Source organism: Actinia tenebrosa, unplaced genomic scaffold (assembly GCF_029948245.1).
Source record: "Actinia tenebrosa isolate PJP-AT-01 unplaced genomic scaffold, QUT_ActTen_1.0 PGA_scaffold14__42_contigs__length_11649687, whole genome shotgun sequence".
Lineage (NCBI taxonomy): Eukaryota > Metazoa > Cnidaria > Anthozoa > Actiniaria > Actiniidae > Actinia > Actinia tenebrosa.
This window is the reverse complement of record NW_028292574.1, coordinates 8614672-8629860: the sequence shown is the minus strand read 5'-3', so window position 1 is coordinate 8629860 and position 15189 is coordinate 8614672. Positions and strand designations below refer to the sequence as shown.

At 36.8% G+C, this 15189-nt stretch overlaps 1 protein-coding gene and 2 long non-coding RNA genes across 4 annotated transcripts in view; 1 reads left to right on the top strand and 2 right to left on the bottom strand.

Moving 5' to 3' along the window:
* Window positions 1-11983, bottom strand: part of LOC116293538 (uncharacterized) — a 47176-nt gene extending 35193 nt beyond the window's left edge. The window contains exons 1-11 of one of the 2 annotated variants that reach the window (XM_031700979.2): window positions 11885-11983; window positions 11111-11297; window positions 8538-9875; window positions 5347-5391; window positions 4518-4637; window positions 4136-4417; window positions 3547-3651; window positions 3118-3222; window positions 1500-1532; window positions 950-997; window positions 501-533 (exon numbers count right to left, since the gene is read on the bottom strand). In XM_031700979.2, the coding sequence (XP_031556839.1) occupies window positions 501-533; window positions 950-997; window positions 1500-1532; window positions 3118-3222; window positions 3547-3651; window positions 4136-4417; window positions 4518-4637; window positions 5347-5391; window positions 8538-9875; window positions 11111-11171 (2170 nt within the window). In that variant the 5' untranslated portion in view covers window positions 11172-11297; window positions 11885-11983. The remainder of the gene's footprint in view (window positions 1-500; window positions 534-949; window positions 998-1499; window positions 1533-3117; window positions 3223-3546; window positions 3652-4135; window positions 4418-4517; window positions 4638-5346; window positions 5392-8537; window positions 9876-11110; window positions 11298-11884) is intronic. The other variant, XM_031700980.2, reaches the window with a different exon arrangement.
* LOC116293544 (uncharacterized) overlaps window positions 1-15189 on the top strand; it is a 42511-nt gene that overhangs the window by 21789 nt on the left and 5533 nt on the right. The window contains exon 6 of the long non-coding RNA XR_004196824.2: window positions 1580-1624. This is a non-coding gene — a long non-coding RNA (uncharacterized LOC116293544). The remainder of the gene's footprint in view (window positions 1-1579; window positions 1625-15189) is intronic.
* On the bottom strand, window positions 12155-12890 carry LOC148911421 (uncharacterized). Its single transcript, XR_016119805.1, has 2 exons — window positions 12650-12890; window positions 12155-12574 (listed from the first exon to the last, which is right to left on the bottom strand). It is a non-coding gene; the product is annotated as an uncharacterized LOC148911421 (long non-coding RNA).

Here is a 15189-nt window from a genome sequence, read left to right as displayed (position 1 = left end):
AGTGAATTTCGTGAAAGTAAGTGATGAGCACACCACGTGGTCATGGTAATGAACTGACACTCTCCGCTGAACCAATCACAGCTCGCCGAACTATTGCTCAACCAATCAAACGTTTGTACCGTCACTGCTACGACGTGACAACAAACTCGTACGTTTTTCACAACCATACGAAACCTTTAGCCATGCCCAACCACAACCAAAATAGACCAATTCGGCAAACGTCATATTTTGCTCATTTCAATTCTACTAGGAATACTTTTCTTTGTCTATTATATTTACATATCATATCTATATCAATGCTTCATTGACATGGAAATATAATGGAAAAAAGAATAGCATTCCCAGTAGATTTGAATTGGGTAAAACATTCGGTTAGCTGAATTGGTGTATCATATGGTTTTGCAAGCTTTGGTGTTTGTATACTTTGTAAGCAAGGTATCATGCAAAGTCAGTGTGAAAAGTTATGCCTATAGAAAGCCAAGCAAATGTGTCATACGTACTGTTATTTCCTGGCTCTGCCAGCGTCACGTTGGCTGCATGCAAGAAAACCACATTTTAGTCAAGTCAAACAATATTAAGTCATTTAAGAAGGCTCGAAATATTTCTTAGAGCACGCGCGTCAAATCAACTCGTAAATTATAATTATCTATTGGCTGTCTTATATAAATTGGGTTGCAAAACCTGTTAGCCATTAAGCCGTCCTCCCAGGAGTGGTCAACGCATTAGGTTTTAGATTGGATGGGGGGGGGGGGGGGGGGGGAATAGCGTATCCCAAAATAAAAAGTTTTGACTGAATAGTTTTTGGATTATTATGCTTTGAAAAACATGAAAATCTGATCCAAAAGTCGAACAGTATCATGATTTAATAGCCGTTCGAGCGCGCGTGACCAACAAAACCGTTTCGAATATCCTTAAGTAAGTCGGAGAATACGATGTATTGGTTACTTACCCTCCCCTACTTGGGCTGATAGTGCTACATTGTCTGTTGTAGAGGCCACTGAAAGTAAAGGTAAATAGTCAAAAAGCGAATCAATTTATCAGAAGTAAACTTTTTTTCCTTTTTCCTAATATCCCATTATGCTTTGCTTTGTGAGGGGTAACCAATCAAAAAAACTGTTCTTCAATTGAATATACACTATATCTGCTTTTATCTGTGCAATAATGATTATCAGTTTATTCCGAGTTAATTTTGCGCGTACAGAACATCAAGAGGTTTGGTGTTACAGAAAATGTATTGACTTACGAAAAAATTTTTAAAATTTACTTTAAACTTCTTCAAGCTTCTTTCTTTCTTTCTTTCTTTCTTTCTTTCTTTCTTTCTTTCTTTCTTTCTTTCTTTCTTTCTTTCTTTCTTTCTTTCTTTCTTTCTTTCTTTCTTTCTTTCTTTCTTTTCTTTTTTTTTTTTTTTTTTTTTTTTCATTTTACCTCATTTTATATTGTTCACCTTACTAATATGGAAAAATTGGTTTTATACCATCATTTTAGCTTGCGATACTTACTCTTGTTCGTATCTTGTTGCTGGTTTTCTAATCCTAGAATTTTGAACAACAAAATAAAAAGTTCTTATGATTGTTTGCAGATTCTTCAAAACAAATATACAGCTTGTGTCCTCGGTCGATGGTAGGTAAGTCCGTTCGTATCATGCATTATTTTATTACTTCGAGTCTGATATCTTGGTCAGCATTAGGCTCGTTTCATGCTTTGTGCTATGTTATAGCACAGAGTTTTCTGTACAACGTGTTCGTATCATGCATTATGTTATTACTTCGTCTGATTACGTGTTCAGCATTAAGTTCTGTATTATGCTTTGTGCCATGTTATAGCACAGAGTTTACTGTACAAGTTGTTCGTACCATGCATTATTTTATTACTTCGTCTGATTACTTGGTCTGCATTAGGCTTGTATTCTGCTTTGGGCCAGGTTATAGCAAAGAGTTTTCTGTACAAGTTGTTCGTATCATGCATTATAAAATTACTTCGTCTGATTACGTGTTCAGCATTAAGTTCTGTATTATGCCTTGTGCCATGTTATAGCACATAGTTTGCCTTACAAGTCTTGTCTAGCACTTGTCTAGCTCATCTAGTTTCAGGTTCTGTATACCATGGTATGGTATAGCGCAGTGTTCTATGTAAGTCGTTCGTATCATGCATTATTATCGCTTATCTATTAACTTGAGTTGTTATCATGTGGTTATATTATAACTCTGTCAGGATTAAGCTCTATGTCATGCTATATATCTTGTCATAGTACACTGTTTTCTATGCAAGTTCGTTCGTACCATTCATGTGGATCGTGTATTAACTTTAATTTAGCGTGTAGTCAAATTATATCACTGTCTAAGCTCGTTCAGGATTAAGCTCTATGTCATGCTATATATTTTGTCATAGTACACTGTTTTCTGTGCAAGTTCGTTCATACCATTCATATGGATTGTCTATTAACTTTAGTTTTGCGTGTAGTCAAATTATGTCAGTGGCTAAGCTCGTTAGTTTAGACTCTTTATCATGCTATATACTATGTTGCAGCACAGTGTTTTCTATGCAAGTTCGTTCGTACCATTCATATGGATCGTCTATTAACTTTAGTTTAGCGTGTAGTTAAATTATATCAGTGGCTAATCTCGTTCATTTAGACTCTTTATCATGCTATATACTATGTTGCAGCACAGTGTCGGTTTTCTATTCAAGTTCGTTCGTACCAATCAACACTCGCTAGTCTACAAATTGAAGTTAATTGTTAGGTGGAATTATATCAGTCCTATAAAGTTACAAATGTTGTATATCAAGTTAATCTTGTCATTGTTATTACTAATAGTATGAGACATGTGCAACACCTATAATTCTTGTGTCATTCGGTTATCAGTTATTAAATGCAGTCTTCTCACTTTGTGTCATGCTTGACTGTCATAAGGGTTTATTGAGTATTGAATAGGTTAAATTATTGATCCAGCAAGATAATAATGATTTGCAAAATGTCTGTTAATCACTTTAGAAGCTTTTAACTTTTCAATTCTGTTGTTGAAAGAAGTCAGTTTTTCTGTCAATTTAGAGGTCGTGCGTTAAATAACATAAATCAAATAAACAAGCCTCAAAACGAAGCATCAAAAGTGCACAAACCTTCACACAAAGCGCACGATTTCTGGCAGTTTTCCTTCATCCAGTCGCTACTACAGGACTCAGACGAATATCGCGCACATTCATTGCTTTTATCCTCACAAATGGCTGGTAAAAAATGAGACATTTTGTGAACTTTCATTAGATTTCTGTCGTTTTTTCATTTTTGTTTTTTGTTTTTTGTTCGTTTCTTCTTTATCTTTTGTCTTTATTCTTGTACATTTTGGCCTTTTTTACTTGTTCAGTATTTATGTGTTATCATATTTTTTGAGACTCACAAAGTGTCGAAAAGTTTTGGCGATTTTGTCGATGTCCATAAACATTTCGTTACATTTAAAAACTCGTTATTGTCGGTCTTCTCAGAGGTTCGCATCAAAATTAGTCGTCATGACAACACGTCACGTGATTTGTAACAACTCGCATTCAACTTACGCCGGCAATACTTGCACATCTTGGGGCAGTTCTCTTTCATCCAGCCTTCTCCGCATTGGGTACGTGAATATTTATAACAATCTGGTTTATCACTACACCACTTGGCTTTAAGTTAATAAAAATAACAAAACTATAATATCCATCTAATACAATCTTCAAAGAAATTTCTAGGACTGATAGAAAAAATTCAGTTTTAAATTACAAAAATTCGGCTAAATTTATCTACAATTTTATATTATTTCATACGTGTTTACCGTGGTAACTTTCACGTGACTACGCGACGTAGAAGCTAAATTTGAACAGAGGCAACATGTGCCGAGTTAAGGTACTTTTTGCTATTTGGTTTTTTACTACCGAAGTGTTTTTCTATTTTTATTTGTGATTCCGGGTAACGTCTTGGCCGCTATATTTTCTCTCCCTGCCTTTCTGTCGCTCACTATCATTTTATCTTGGCTGCAAACCAAGAATTAAAGCCTTAAAAATTTTTAGGTAAAAGAGCATGAACATGTTTTAGAGGTTCGTAGAATACTAAATATTTCCTAAAAGTTACATGACAACATTTTTAGTTGCTAAGCAACCACTTCCATACCTTCAGGCACTTGTGCTCCCTGCCCTGCAATACTGTTGGTCAGCGGACTAGTTAACCCACTATGTGCTGCTTGATCATAGAGGTAATTTGATGGCAAGTGAACGTTGATCCTTTCCATGATTGGTCCATTAGTTTCCTTACTGATTTCCGCCACACCTCCCTCTGTAGCAATCTTAACCACTACTGGCTCACGGGAAGTCTCGAGTGATGACGTCAGTTCCGGTGGAACGTTGACGCTGAGTTGTTTATATGTTTGTTGTGGAGTTATTTGGTCAGTGAAGTCTGTGGAAAATACATTTGATAATATTAAACTGTTTTTGATTGCCCCACCTAATCTAAGGAAAATTATCGATATTTACGAGTTTAAACTTATAAGGCATACCATTTCCGCATAGGTTACATGTTGCAGGACAGTTGACCTGCATCCATTTTTTGTCACATTCTTTATCTTGATACTGACTGCATCCCGGGTGATCCTGGCACCATGGGTTGCTGTTTATTGCTAGAAATATATAAAAAAAACATGTTTAAAAATTTGGAGTTGTACTCTTCCTTCGTACTCTTCTTTCTTATTTAATGCCAGCTGATGTTATTGATGAACTCACACTCATTTATACAGGCTTGGCCTCGCTTATAAGTCAGCTATTCACAGATACCATTAAAATTCCGTTGTTATTCAAAACATTGGTATTGTTCAAGCTGCACATCCTTTACATTAAAATTTACTTTTGCAAATGATTTGATCTTTAAACGAAGCCCTAGTCAAGCAACACTCAAGCAACCAAATTAGAGAAGGACATCGCTTCATATTGATTTTGACATGCATTTTAAATGGGAGAAATAGTCCCCTTCATAGTTCCCTGCAATAATAAGCCTTTTCATAGTTTAAGAATCGATTCCACTGCGCCTGCGATTTTATCCCGAATTTCTCACCTTTTTTTGTTTAATTAAGAACAAAAGAAGGTTTAGACAAAAGAAAATGAGAAATTCGGGATGAAATCGCATGCGCGGTTGAATCGATTCTTAAACTATGAAAAGGCTTATAGAGACATGTGAATAATTGTCCAAGGTGTTAAAAAAGGTCTCTATGCATTGCAAGCTCACCGTTCATCTCGCTTCGATGGAAAGGCACGGCTACCTTTCAAGATGGCGCAGGGAACTGTGAAGGGGACTACTGACCAATAATTAAAACATTTGAGCTGTTTACTTACGTGTGGTTGTAGAAACCGGGGGATTCCACTGTTGTGAACCAGCGGCTGAGGAAGAGAGAGAAAACAAAGTGAGACTAGAACTACCATTATAGACAGTTTTCACGGCAGCGGCCATGTGTTAGAGTAAGGCAAAACGATAAAATAAAATCTCGAGTCGAATATTAAAATTCCATTTAGTTGAATTTAAATTTAATTTGACCTATTTTAGAATCGAAACCCTAGCTCTACTATAACTAAGTAATGCTTCATAATTGACCTTTTCGGCGCTAGCCGTCACGTGGTATTAATTGTATTGGATTGTGTTACGGTCACCAAAATTTCGGACATTGTTCTCGGATTTCCGTACAAATATACTGACTTAAAAAGAATTATTTACTTGGTTCATTTAGTTATTTCTCTAAATACAAGTAAAATATCATTTTTCTAACTTGATTGAAGCTTTTCTTACTTCTGTTAAGAGAGCTAACTAAAGAAATCTACCTAAATTTTGTCTTTTAACTCAGTGAATTTGTATAGGAATCCGAGAACGATGTCCGAACCAACAATTTGTTTACGACGTGACGGCTATCGCCGAAAAGGTGAATTGACATGGGGAATATCCGTTTGAAAGATTTCATTCATGACTGATCCAAACCCTAGCTCTACAATCACTAAGTAATGCTTCATAATTGACTAAGACTTGGGGAAGATCCGTTTGAAAGATTTCATTTATAGCTGCACAAGTTCTTTATTTATCAGGATTTGTTTACTCTCTCCATTCAAAAAACAAGCAAACAAAGTTTTTGTCAATCCCTGAAGTTTTAGTTGTAGAAATACTTTGCATAATCAAAACATCAAAATCCGTCAACGCTTATAAATAGAAACTGATTTTGTCCTTAACTTTGACTATTGTGACAACATGATTTTTGCAGGTTTTCATAATTTTTCATTCAAAGTGTTTGAAACAAGTAGTACTATTCTCCCCAAATTTATCAATCAAATTGGAGAAAAATTCTATTTTGCGCCGACTGTAGTTAAGTTGATGGGTTTTGCAGTCAATTGATTTTTGCAGATATAAAAAGAACTGAAAAACATTGCAATATTGTCTATATATATCTGTATGACTCCATTGCAAAAGAAATCCATGTTTTAAAAACAGCTTAAATTTTTGCAAATAAATATCAAAATAAACAATTCCTAAGGTTGAAAATAGTAATATTGACTTTTTTTTTTTCATTATATAAAATACCGACCAAGGAAATTATCGTTGCTGTACCTATTCAAGCGAGAGTTTTGTTCATACACCAATAGAGTGATTTTCCACAGACTATGAAACAGTTTGTAGTTAGTGTACAACAGGCAAAAAGACACACACAAAAACAATGGAAATAAGATGTGCTATCGTCTTTTATAATAACTATTTCAAGGTGTGAGGAAAATCACTTTGTATGTAGAAAAGCACATGAACAAACAATAAGAACTACACTTACCGTAAATATTTTGTGATATGAACTGTACAAGAATTCCAAAAACTAAAACTACTTCATAATGATCCATCATCTGCACAAACCCTACATCGCCATTTTTAAATGGTTTCAATGAAGTTATATCCTATAATTCGAAAATCGCTCAGGCGTTTTATATAAAATTAATGCCCTTTCGTGAAGTACTGTGTGGCCACCCGCCCTAAATAGACTGGAGCAGGGAAGACTACGCATGCGCGTTTGGTTTTTCTTTGTGTAGCTGGATTCAAGGATTATTTTATTTTTGTTACTCGTGAATGGATGCATTTTCGTCTCCATAGACCATAAATTATAAAGCTTTCTATGTTTCATTATTTCAAAGCTGGCCTCCAAAATTCGAAAAAAAGCGAGAAAAAAGCTCATTCCTAATTTTCTCTCCTCATCCATTCTAAAAACTATTTACTTACGGGCTTTTCTGTCTAAAAATCAAATCACGTCGACTTTCATGTATAAACAGGCTTTTCAAAACACTTCTATTGTTCTTGAAAAAAATGAAAGAACCTAACTGTCTTGTACCGGTTGTCACCGGCCAGACACCAGATACCGTAAGAATAGTAGAAAACCATGGCAACGACGTTAAGGGCGGGAAAACGGTTTTAACTCTGTCTCTACTTTTAAACAAACATGAACTAAAGCTCAAAGTCTTTTTTTCTTGATTTTGTCTTAGTTCAATTCAGCTTCTTACTTTTTTTAAAACTATAATTCAAAAAAGTACATACAGACAAAAATGTGTGTGTGTTCCCCCCCCCCCCCCCCCCCCCCCCCCCCCCCCCCCGGCATTTCAGGCTAAGGTAGAATTTAAACCCGTAGTAAGAGTTTTTGCTAAATTTCGTGTATACCATTCCTTATTATATTTGTGTTTTTTGTTTGTTTTGTTGTTGTTTTTTTCGAGTAGATGGTGAGCACCCCATATTGCATGACCCGCGTTGTTTATACAGTAATCCACTGCCGAGATATGCTTTGCTTGTCATGAACAAAGGTTTCAATGCGAGGCTTCGTTCAAAATGCTCAGTGATTCGTGATACTAAAGCCTTTGTGTGTGACAAGCGAAGCATATCTCAGAAGTGGACTATTCCGGTCTTTGTCTTCTCGTGTCAAAACAATAGAGCGTTTTTACTCACTTGACAAGGCAGCCATATTGGTGTACCAACCAATAGAAACTTTCTGCACAACTTTTGCATAAAAATAGTGTTCAATTCCCTGAGGATAGAATATATTCTGTTTTGGTACACCAAGATGGCCGCTGTGACATCACGTGAAAACACTCTATACTCAGTTTTTACTGCGAGCTGTGTAAAACATTTCGTCCAAATTTAAAGATGAAAGTTTGTATCTGTCTTTGACCATTTTCTTTTATGTATTTACTTATTTTACTCTAATGTTAATGGAAGTATTATGATCATCCGGGTGGATGTAGTCCTGAGAAGGACTGTTTGATGTGACTGACGTTTCGACAACCTGAGCGGAAGTCACCTTCAGAGTCAAGTGAAGAATAAAGTCAGATTGATCATATTTATACTGCCACGATAACAATAGCCTAATTACCTGGATTAGCGTAATTGGCGGCGTCGGTCTAATGAGTGCGAGTCGCTGTTTCGGACTACATCCACCCGGATGATCATAATACTTCGATTAACATTCATTCACCTGGGTTCAGACCGTTCTATACAATTATTTTACTCTACTTACCATTTGATACAACGGTGACTTGTCCAGCACTCAAAGGCTTCTCGAGGAAAGAAACAGAAATGTTTCTACTTGTTTGGTTTGCTCCATTCATAACTTGGTTGACAATATCTTCCGCTCCTTGTCCATTAAGAGGCATAGAAAATTCATGGTTTCCCTGAAAGTCGACCGAAATATTCCTTTCCGGTAGAGCCGCAGTCGTATTGACCAGCGGAACGCTCACAGTCTCGTTCTCGTGTCCAGTAAAAGCTACAGTAATATTTCTGACAGGCGCACGACTCCCAACAGTACTCGACAAAGTTTCGTTTTCATGCCCCATAAATGACACTGATATATTTCTTTGTGGTTCATTGGAGAAAGGCCCTGTTTCGTTCTGTGCTCCATACTGGGCATCTATTGGTTGGTACTGAGATGGCGTTTGGACTTGAGGTCTAAATGAAACCCTAATCTTCTCATTATTTGTTTGAGGTTGCGGTAGCCTTACTTGATCTACACCATGTGGGACCGCCTTTGAAGATTTCTCGTCAATAAAGGAAATCTTCATTGTTTGAATTCCGTTGTCGTTCTTGGGTTTCATGTTAACTTCCTGCACACCATAAGGTTGCTGCACCGGCTGATGTTGCTTGACGAACGATATTCTAATAGTCTCCGGGTGATTTTGAAGCGATTCCGTTACTTTTGGAGGTATTTTGACCACCCAGTTGGGATATTCATTTATTTGAGGTGCAGCTACCGGTTGTTGTCCTAGCACAGGGTATTGATTAGCAGCCGTAGGCAAAGCAGTTGGCATACCGTAGACGGGTAAAGGTGGTTGTGACAGTACCGGATATGCTGTGCCCTGTGTTGGGGCCGGGTACGCAGGAGCAGGTGTAGGGTAGGCAGCGTATGGTGCTGACGTTGGATAAGCCTGCAACGGAGCAGGAGCTTGATAAGCTGCCGTAGGCGCCGCCGTAGGGTACGCTTCTGCAGGAACTGGAGCTGGATACGCTGCGGTAGGGGCAGCCGTAGGATAGGCTGGAGCAGGAGCAGGAGCAGGGTAGGCTGGAGCTGGAGCAGGAGCCGCGTAGGGTGCTGCTAGGTTTGGAGCAGTCGCTGCCGGTAAGGGAGAATCATGCATCGTCGACGTTGACGGTTCATCAGGTTTAGGATAAGTATAATTCCTTAACGGTGCCATGATTGCCACATCCGGATGAGAAGTTGGCGCTGCTGCATATCCTTCTAATGGGTTCACTGGTGTAGGGCAGATGTTACATTTCTTTGGACAGTTCAATACTACCCATTCGTCTGTTTTACAAGTTGAATTTGGATATATTTGACAATTGAAATGGTCCTTGCATGGTTCTGAAAAATAAAATAAAGTATTCAGTCAGCGTTGTCGTGTTTCTGCAGCCGTCACAACTCAGACAGGGCACGTTTTCTCGTATCTTTCCTTCTGTTCATCGATGCGAGTTAGGTAAGACTCTTCAAAGATCATTTACTAGAGTGTGCACCGACCTTAATAAATACTCTCTCTCATATATCTCAATTGGCTTCATTATTTTCTCCTAACATTTCATGGAGAAAATAATCGTCAACCAGTAAAAAAACTTTGGAAAATGTTTATTCAAGGTTTTTATAGAAATTCAAATTGTATTGCAATTTATAAACAATATTTGAGATCTATTCAAATTAAATGGGATTTCTGTTTGATTTTCTTTACTGGTTTCTTGATCACTCAACCGTTATTTTTCGTTGGTTAAAGACTATAAAAACCAGTAGAGAGAATATACACAGTTTGATCTTTGACTTTCAAACTTGCAAGTGACCACAGGTGTCAGGCCATCTTGAACGTAAACTTGATTCAAACACAAAGCGACTGAACTTGTTGCTTTTGACAAACAATTTCGAAAATATCAGCGCTCCTATGATTTTATCAAGTAGTGAAGTATTGTTTAGAATATTAGTCGTATTTCCATCCAATTTGACAACGACTTGGACATTTTTAGAGCGAAATATTTTGCAAAATCCAATTCATCAACTACAAGCAATGACCAGTAATTCTTCTATTGTGAACAATTTTTTTGCTATTTATAATTGATCAGGAAACTATCAAAAAATGTCAAAATTAAGTAAAACAAAAAGCCGAGGAAACTAAGAGAACATAAAATAACATAGTTATCAACCCTTCGTTGTAGTATTCTCTTTCTTTTTTGATTAAATTGTTACTCGCTTTGACAAAGTTCGAAATAGGAAGAGTTTCGAAACAGGTTTTTACTTCGTACTACCTGTTGAAATATGTAGCGGCTTTAAAAAATTTGAATCATTTGCATTGTATTTCAAAACTTTTCTATCTCTAGTTCTCTATCTTTAGTGTTTTGAACGGCATATTCCTCACAATTAGATTTAACAAATTTTTTTGTTGGTTATAAAAGAATTCGCTCGTTTTGAAAAAATGAGAAGTGTTGTTTAAGTTCTTATTATAGTTTAAGTATGTAAATGCTTTTAGCTACATTAAACTGTATTTTGTGCTAATTAAGTGTATCCCAGATCGTTTGGGCATATATTATAGTAGCTCAAAGATTCTAGTATTTACTTACCCGAGGACAACGATGTTCTAATAAATGCCAAAGCACAAATTGTTAGTAATATCAACTTCATTTTGATATAAGTTTTGCTAGTTGCTTTTGTCCCGTTATCTTTTTCTCCTCAGTTCAATTCGTCGTGGTCAAAAAGAGGGGGCTATATCACGCCCCACGGTGGAAGTATTTCACTACGTCTTATCGCCTGCAACAAATCAAAAATATGAGAATATGAACGATATTTTTAATGGAATGTTCAACCAGTTTGATCGACCTGTCTCGCCTTGTTTGGTGGCAAAAATGGCGTCGACATCTACTTGATCAATAATTTGAAATCAGCTTCAGAAATATTTCTTAAATCATTTTTTCTTTACTCTCCTGCGGTCTAAACCGTAATTTTAAATACATATTTAACAAAGTCTACAAATCAGAGATTTGAAGTAAAAAAATATAAGACAAATGCTTTCAAAAAAAATATATTTAAGTATATTAAAAAATTTTTGCCACATTATTCAATTTCAATTAGTAGCTTATAATATATATTATATCTGAATTATTGGATTTTCCTGGCGATAAATGTTGAAAGTTTTCGCCAAGAAATTCTTTTTGATTTAAAAAATAATTATTGAGTTCAACATTTTATTTCAAGGTTTTCTAGGGAAGTTATGGTTAGTAAACATGGACTGTTCATCCGAAAGAATTCAACGGTCATTGACTCAAATCTCTCGACAAACCAACTACCAATAAGTCCAAAAGATAATCTAAATGCAAAATATTCAACTGAAGACTTACCTTTAGATTTAGTGAAAATTCCCTAAAGTTTCTTTTCCATATAGTCAAGAAAAGCTAAGCCCCTCCATGGCGCCAACGTACTGTCAGTCCGATTTTTTGGTAACTTCGACGAATTTAAAATTCTTTTGTTTCCTTGTGTTGTTAGCGCATGCGTGGTAGGGTGGCCACGTATGTAATCAAATATGGTACCGACTGTATTAAGAGAGTAAGTGATAAAGTTGCTGGTTCTGTAATTCTTTGCTTGCAATCACGTGACAATTTGCCTGAAATTTTGCTTCCGGTTTCCAAGTGACGGTCAAGTAAACAAAGATGGCGGCTCGCTTGGGTCAAGTTAACGATCAATCTGCCCCAAAAAGCGCTCTTTCAGAGTACGCTAGTTATCTTGACTGCATACCCAAGTCAAGATATTTAAACGAAATATCTATCTGTGATGGAATTGATCCATATTCTATGAAACCAAAGGACTTTTCGAAGGATTTCGCCGCCTTTCCTGGCTTTCAGTTCCCGGACATTTCCAACTATCTTGTAGTGTAAACATCGTTTTTTATTTTCATTTAATGTCTTTGCCGGCAAATCGGAGAGCTTTTGACGTGTTATGTTTAACTCCTCTTCCATTGCACAAAAAAGATCGCTGGTCAGATCCGTCTGGCATTCTGCATCCTGACGATTCGGGTTTTCTGTCGTTTCTGTCTGTAATAAAAAAGGGAATCGTGGCATCAATAACAAAGCTTTGAAGTAAATAATAAATAAGTTACATATTTTTACCTTGGGCTGATAGGTGCGGATCATCTATGGTTTGTTCATAAGAGATTTCTTCATCAATCAGCCGAGCTTGCTTCTGCATTTATAGTCAAGCAAGGCACTAGCAGCTTCGGAATGGAGACGTTTCAGATATCTGTTTGCTGTTCTCTCACCGCGCTTTATAGAACTCTCTGTGGCTTGTTTTATCTTCTGATGGCCAAGCTTCAACGTAGGGGCCCAATCTATGTCATCTTCGTCATTTATATTGCTTGGACGACCTAGATAAGATATACATGTATAGAATTTGTTTAGTAAACAGACTTCGATACGACGCGACGAACCTACAAACACTCTACAAGCATCATCGTATTTTCATTGTTTACAACAAACCAACACGTGCAAAGCAAAGAAATAACATCTGAATTTCAAACTCAAACAAATATAGAATTGTTAAATACCTTTTACGAAGTGATCGCTACATACACGAGCGTGTGAAGATTCAACTCCTTTCGAAGATACAGTACTGTTAAGTCAGGATAGCAGCCATCGGTGGCGACGTCTTTTTGATAAATTTCTTGTCCGATCTCCCTTGTGAACCACTTCTTTAGGTATTCTAACAAACCCTTTTCTTTTTTCTTATTAGATAGGTTTGAACAACCATAAACTGAACAGGAATCGGGCATATTTTACGAAAATTTTCTTTTGACAACTTGTAAACACATACATTGCTTTGTACGCCAGCTGAATGCTTGACCGTCAGCTGGAAATATGCATACATAATGACCGGAAGTGACGTGCATTGCAAGCAAAGAATTGACTAGTGACGAAAAGGTGATAAGTTAGAAGAAAAATTTCAAGAACTTTCTTCAAATCGAAAGCTTGTGTTTTCAGCAAAAAATCAATTAGAACTTCGAGAAACAAAAGATATTAGGAGGGGAAATATATTAGAATTTTTTGTAGTTTTTTTTTAGCGAATTCATTTGGTGGAAGTTCAGTGTTGCGTTGCCGTTTTTTCCTTTAATTTTTGGCAAACCTTTCCCGTTTTACTCTCGTTTTTTGCCTTCCAAAGAGGTTTAAATGTAGTTCTCACTCAGTGGTCACCTTAATCTTCAACAGGTGTTGAAACCTTCTATGCCAAAACATCAAATTCCTTTAGATAGTTTCTCTAAACAAGAAAATTTATCACTCCAGGAAAACCGAAAACAAATCCAGCCGGCTACAATTCGATGGTAATGAATATTGCCTGCTTAAGGTCGAAGCTGTAAGTATAGTTAGCGCTTCAGTTATAGAATATCAGAATATTTCATAGTTCAAAAGATCAAAGATGAGAACTGGTTAGAGAGTAAAGGGCACTTGTAAACTGGTGGCACAATGGTCTTGAATGTGCAATATGGAGTCACTTAAAAATTCCGCCTTAAATCGCGATTCCTCCGTTTAAAACTTCAGTTCGATTTGCTTGATTTTCAGTTCATCGGTCACGTGAAGGAGTGGGGCTTATACAAATAACCCATAACATACTGTAAAATGAAATGTATGAGTGTTTATACACTTCTTTCAATAAAGTTAGTCGCCTGAAAAGCTACAAAGCTGAGACCAGCAAGAATTATGGGTAGTTACATTTTACATGTTTCAACCGCTTTAATAACTGTTGATGGATTTTAGATCTTTTACCATTTACAGTCTCACCTCTTCTGAGCATCCTCAAGCTACAAATTGTATCAAAAGCTTTACTTGTTTGATATTAAAAGTTTCCCATGATCCTCAGTGATCTCAGCTTTCTAGGTTTTTTTGGTGACTAACTTTATTGAAATAAGTGTATACAACTGCGTTAACGTAAATCGATATATAAAGTTTGAAAAAAATATTTTTGATAAAATAAATTTTATAGTAAAAAATGCAGATATGGCAGTTAAATTTGGTATGACGAAAGTTTACAATACTTTTTTCGTATGACTGTGAAAAGCTCAGTGCCGTAAGCGTGACGTGACGTGCCGTGACCGTGATACTTTCTAGAATTTTAATTGGCTGATTGTTTTCACGCGCAATATGATTGGTCCAAAAATGCCGTGATCTTGGCGTGACAGTGTCCGCGCCGTGTTTATGCCGTGTTCCGGGTATTTGATTGGATGGAGAGTAAATTCTCGTGCAATGTGATTGGTCTGGCGTATCCCTTGCCGTGTCACGACCGTGTTCGTGCCGTGAACTTTTCACAGTCATACGAAAACTGCACTATGCAGAAGGAACGGAAGATTTCCTTTTTCTTATGCTTCTGCTTCTGCTTCCGTCCTTCCGTCGCTAGTGAAAACCAGATTCTTATGCTTCCGTCGCTAACAAGCAGAAGCACAAGGTGGTAAGCCAATCAAATTCTCGTACTCAGTCCCCTGCACGGGAAACTTCCTATTGTTTTGCTTATGATTCCGTCACATTCATTTTCACTAGAACATAACGATCTTATGCTTATGCTTATGCTTCCGTCGCTTATGTCGCTAGCAAAAACCAGCCTTTAATGAACAAGCGCCAAAAGGGTGGATCAATCGTTGAGGTCCGTGTAAGATCTCCCAAGG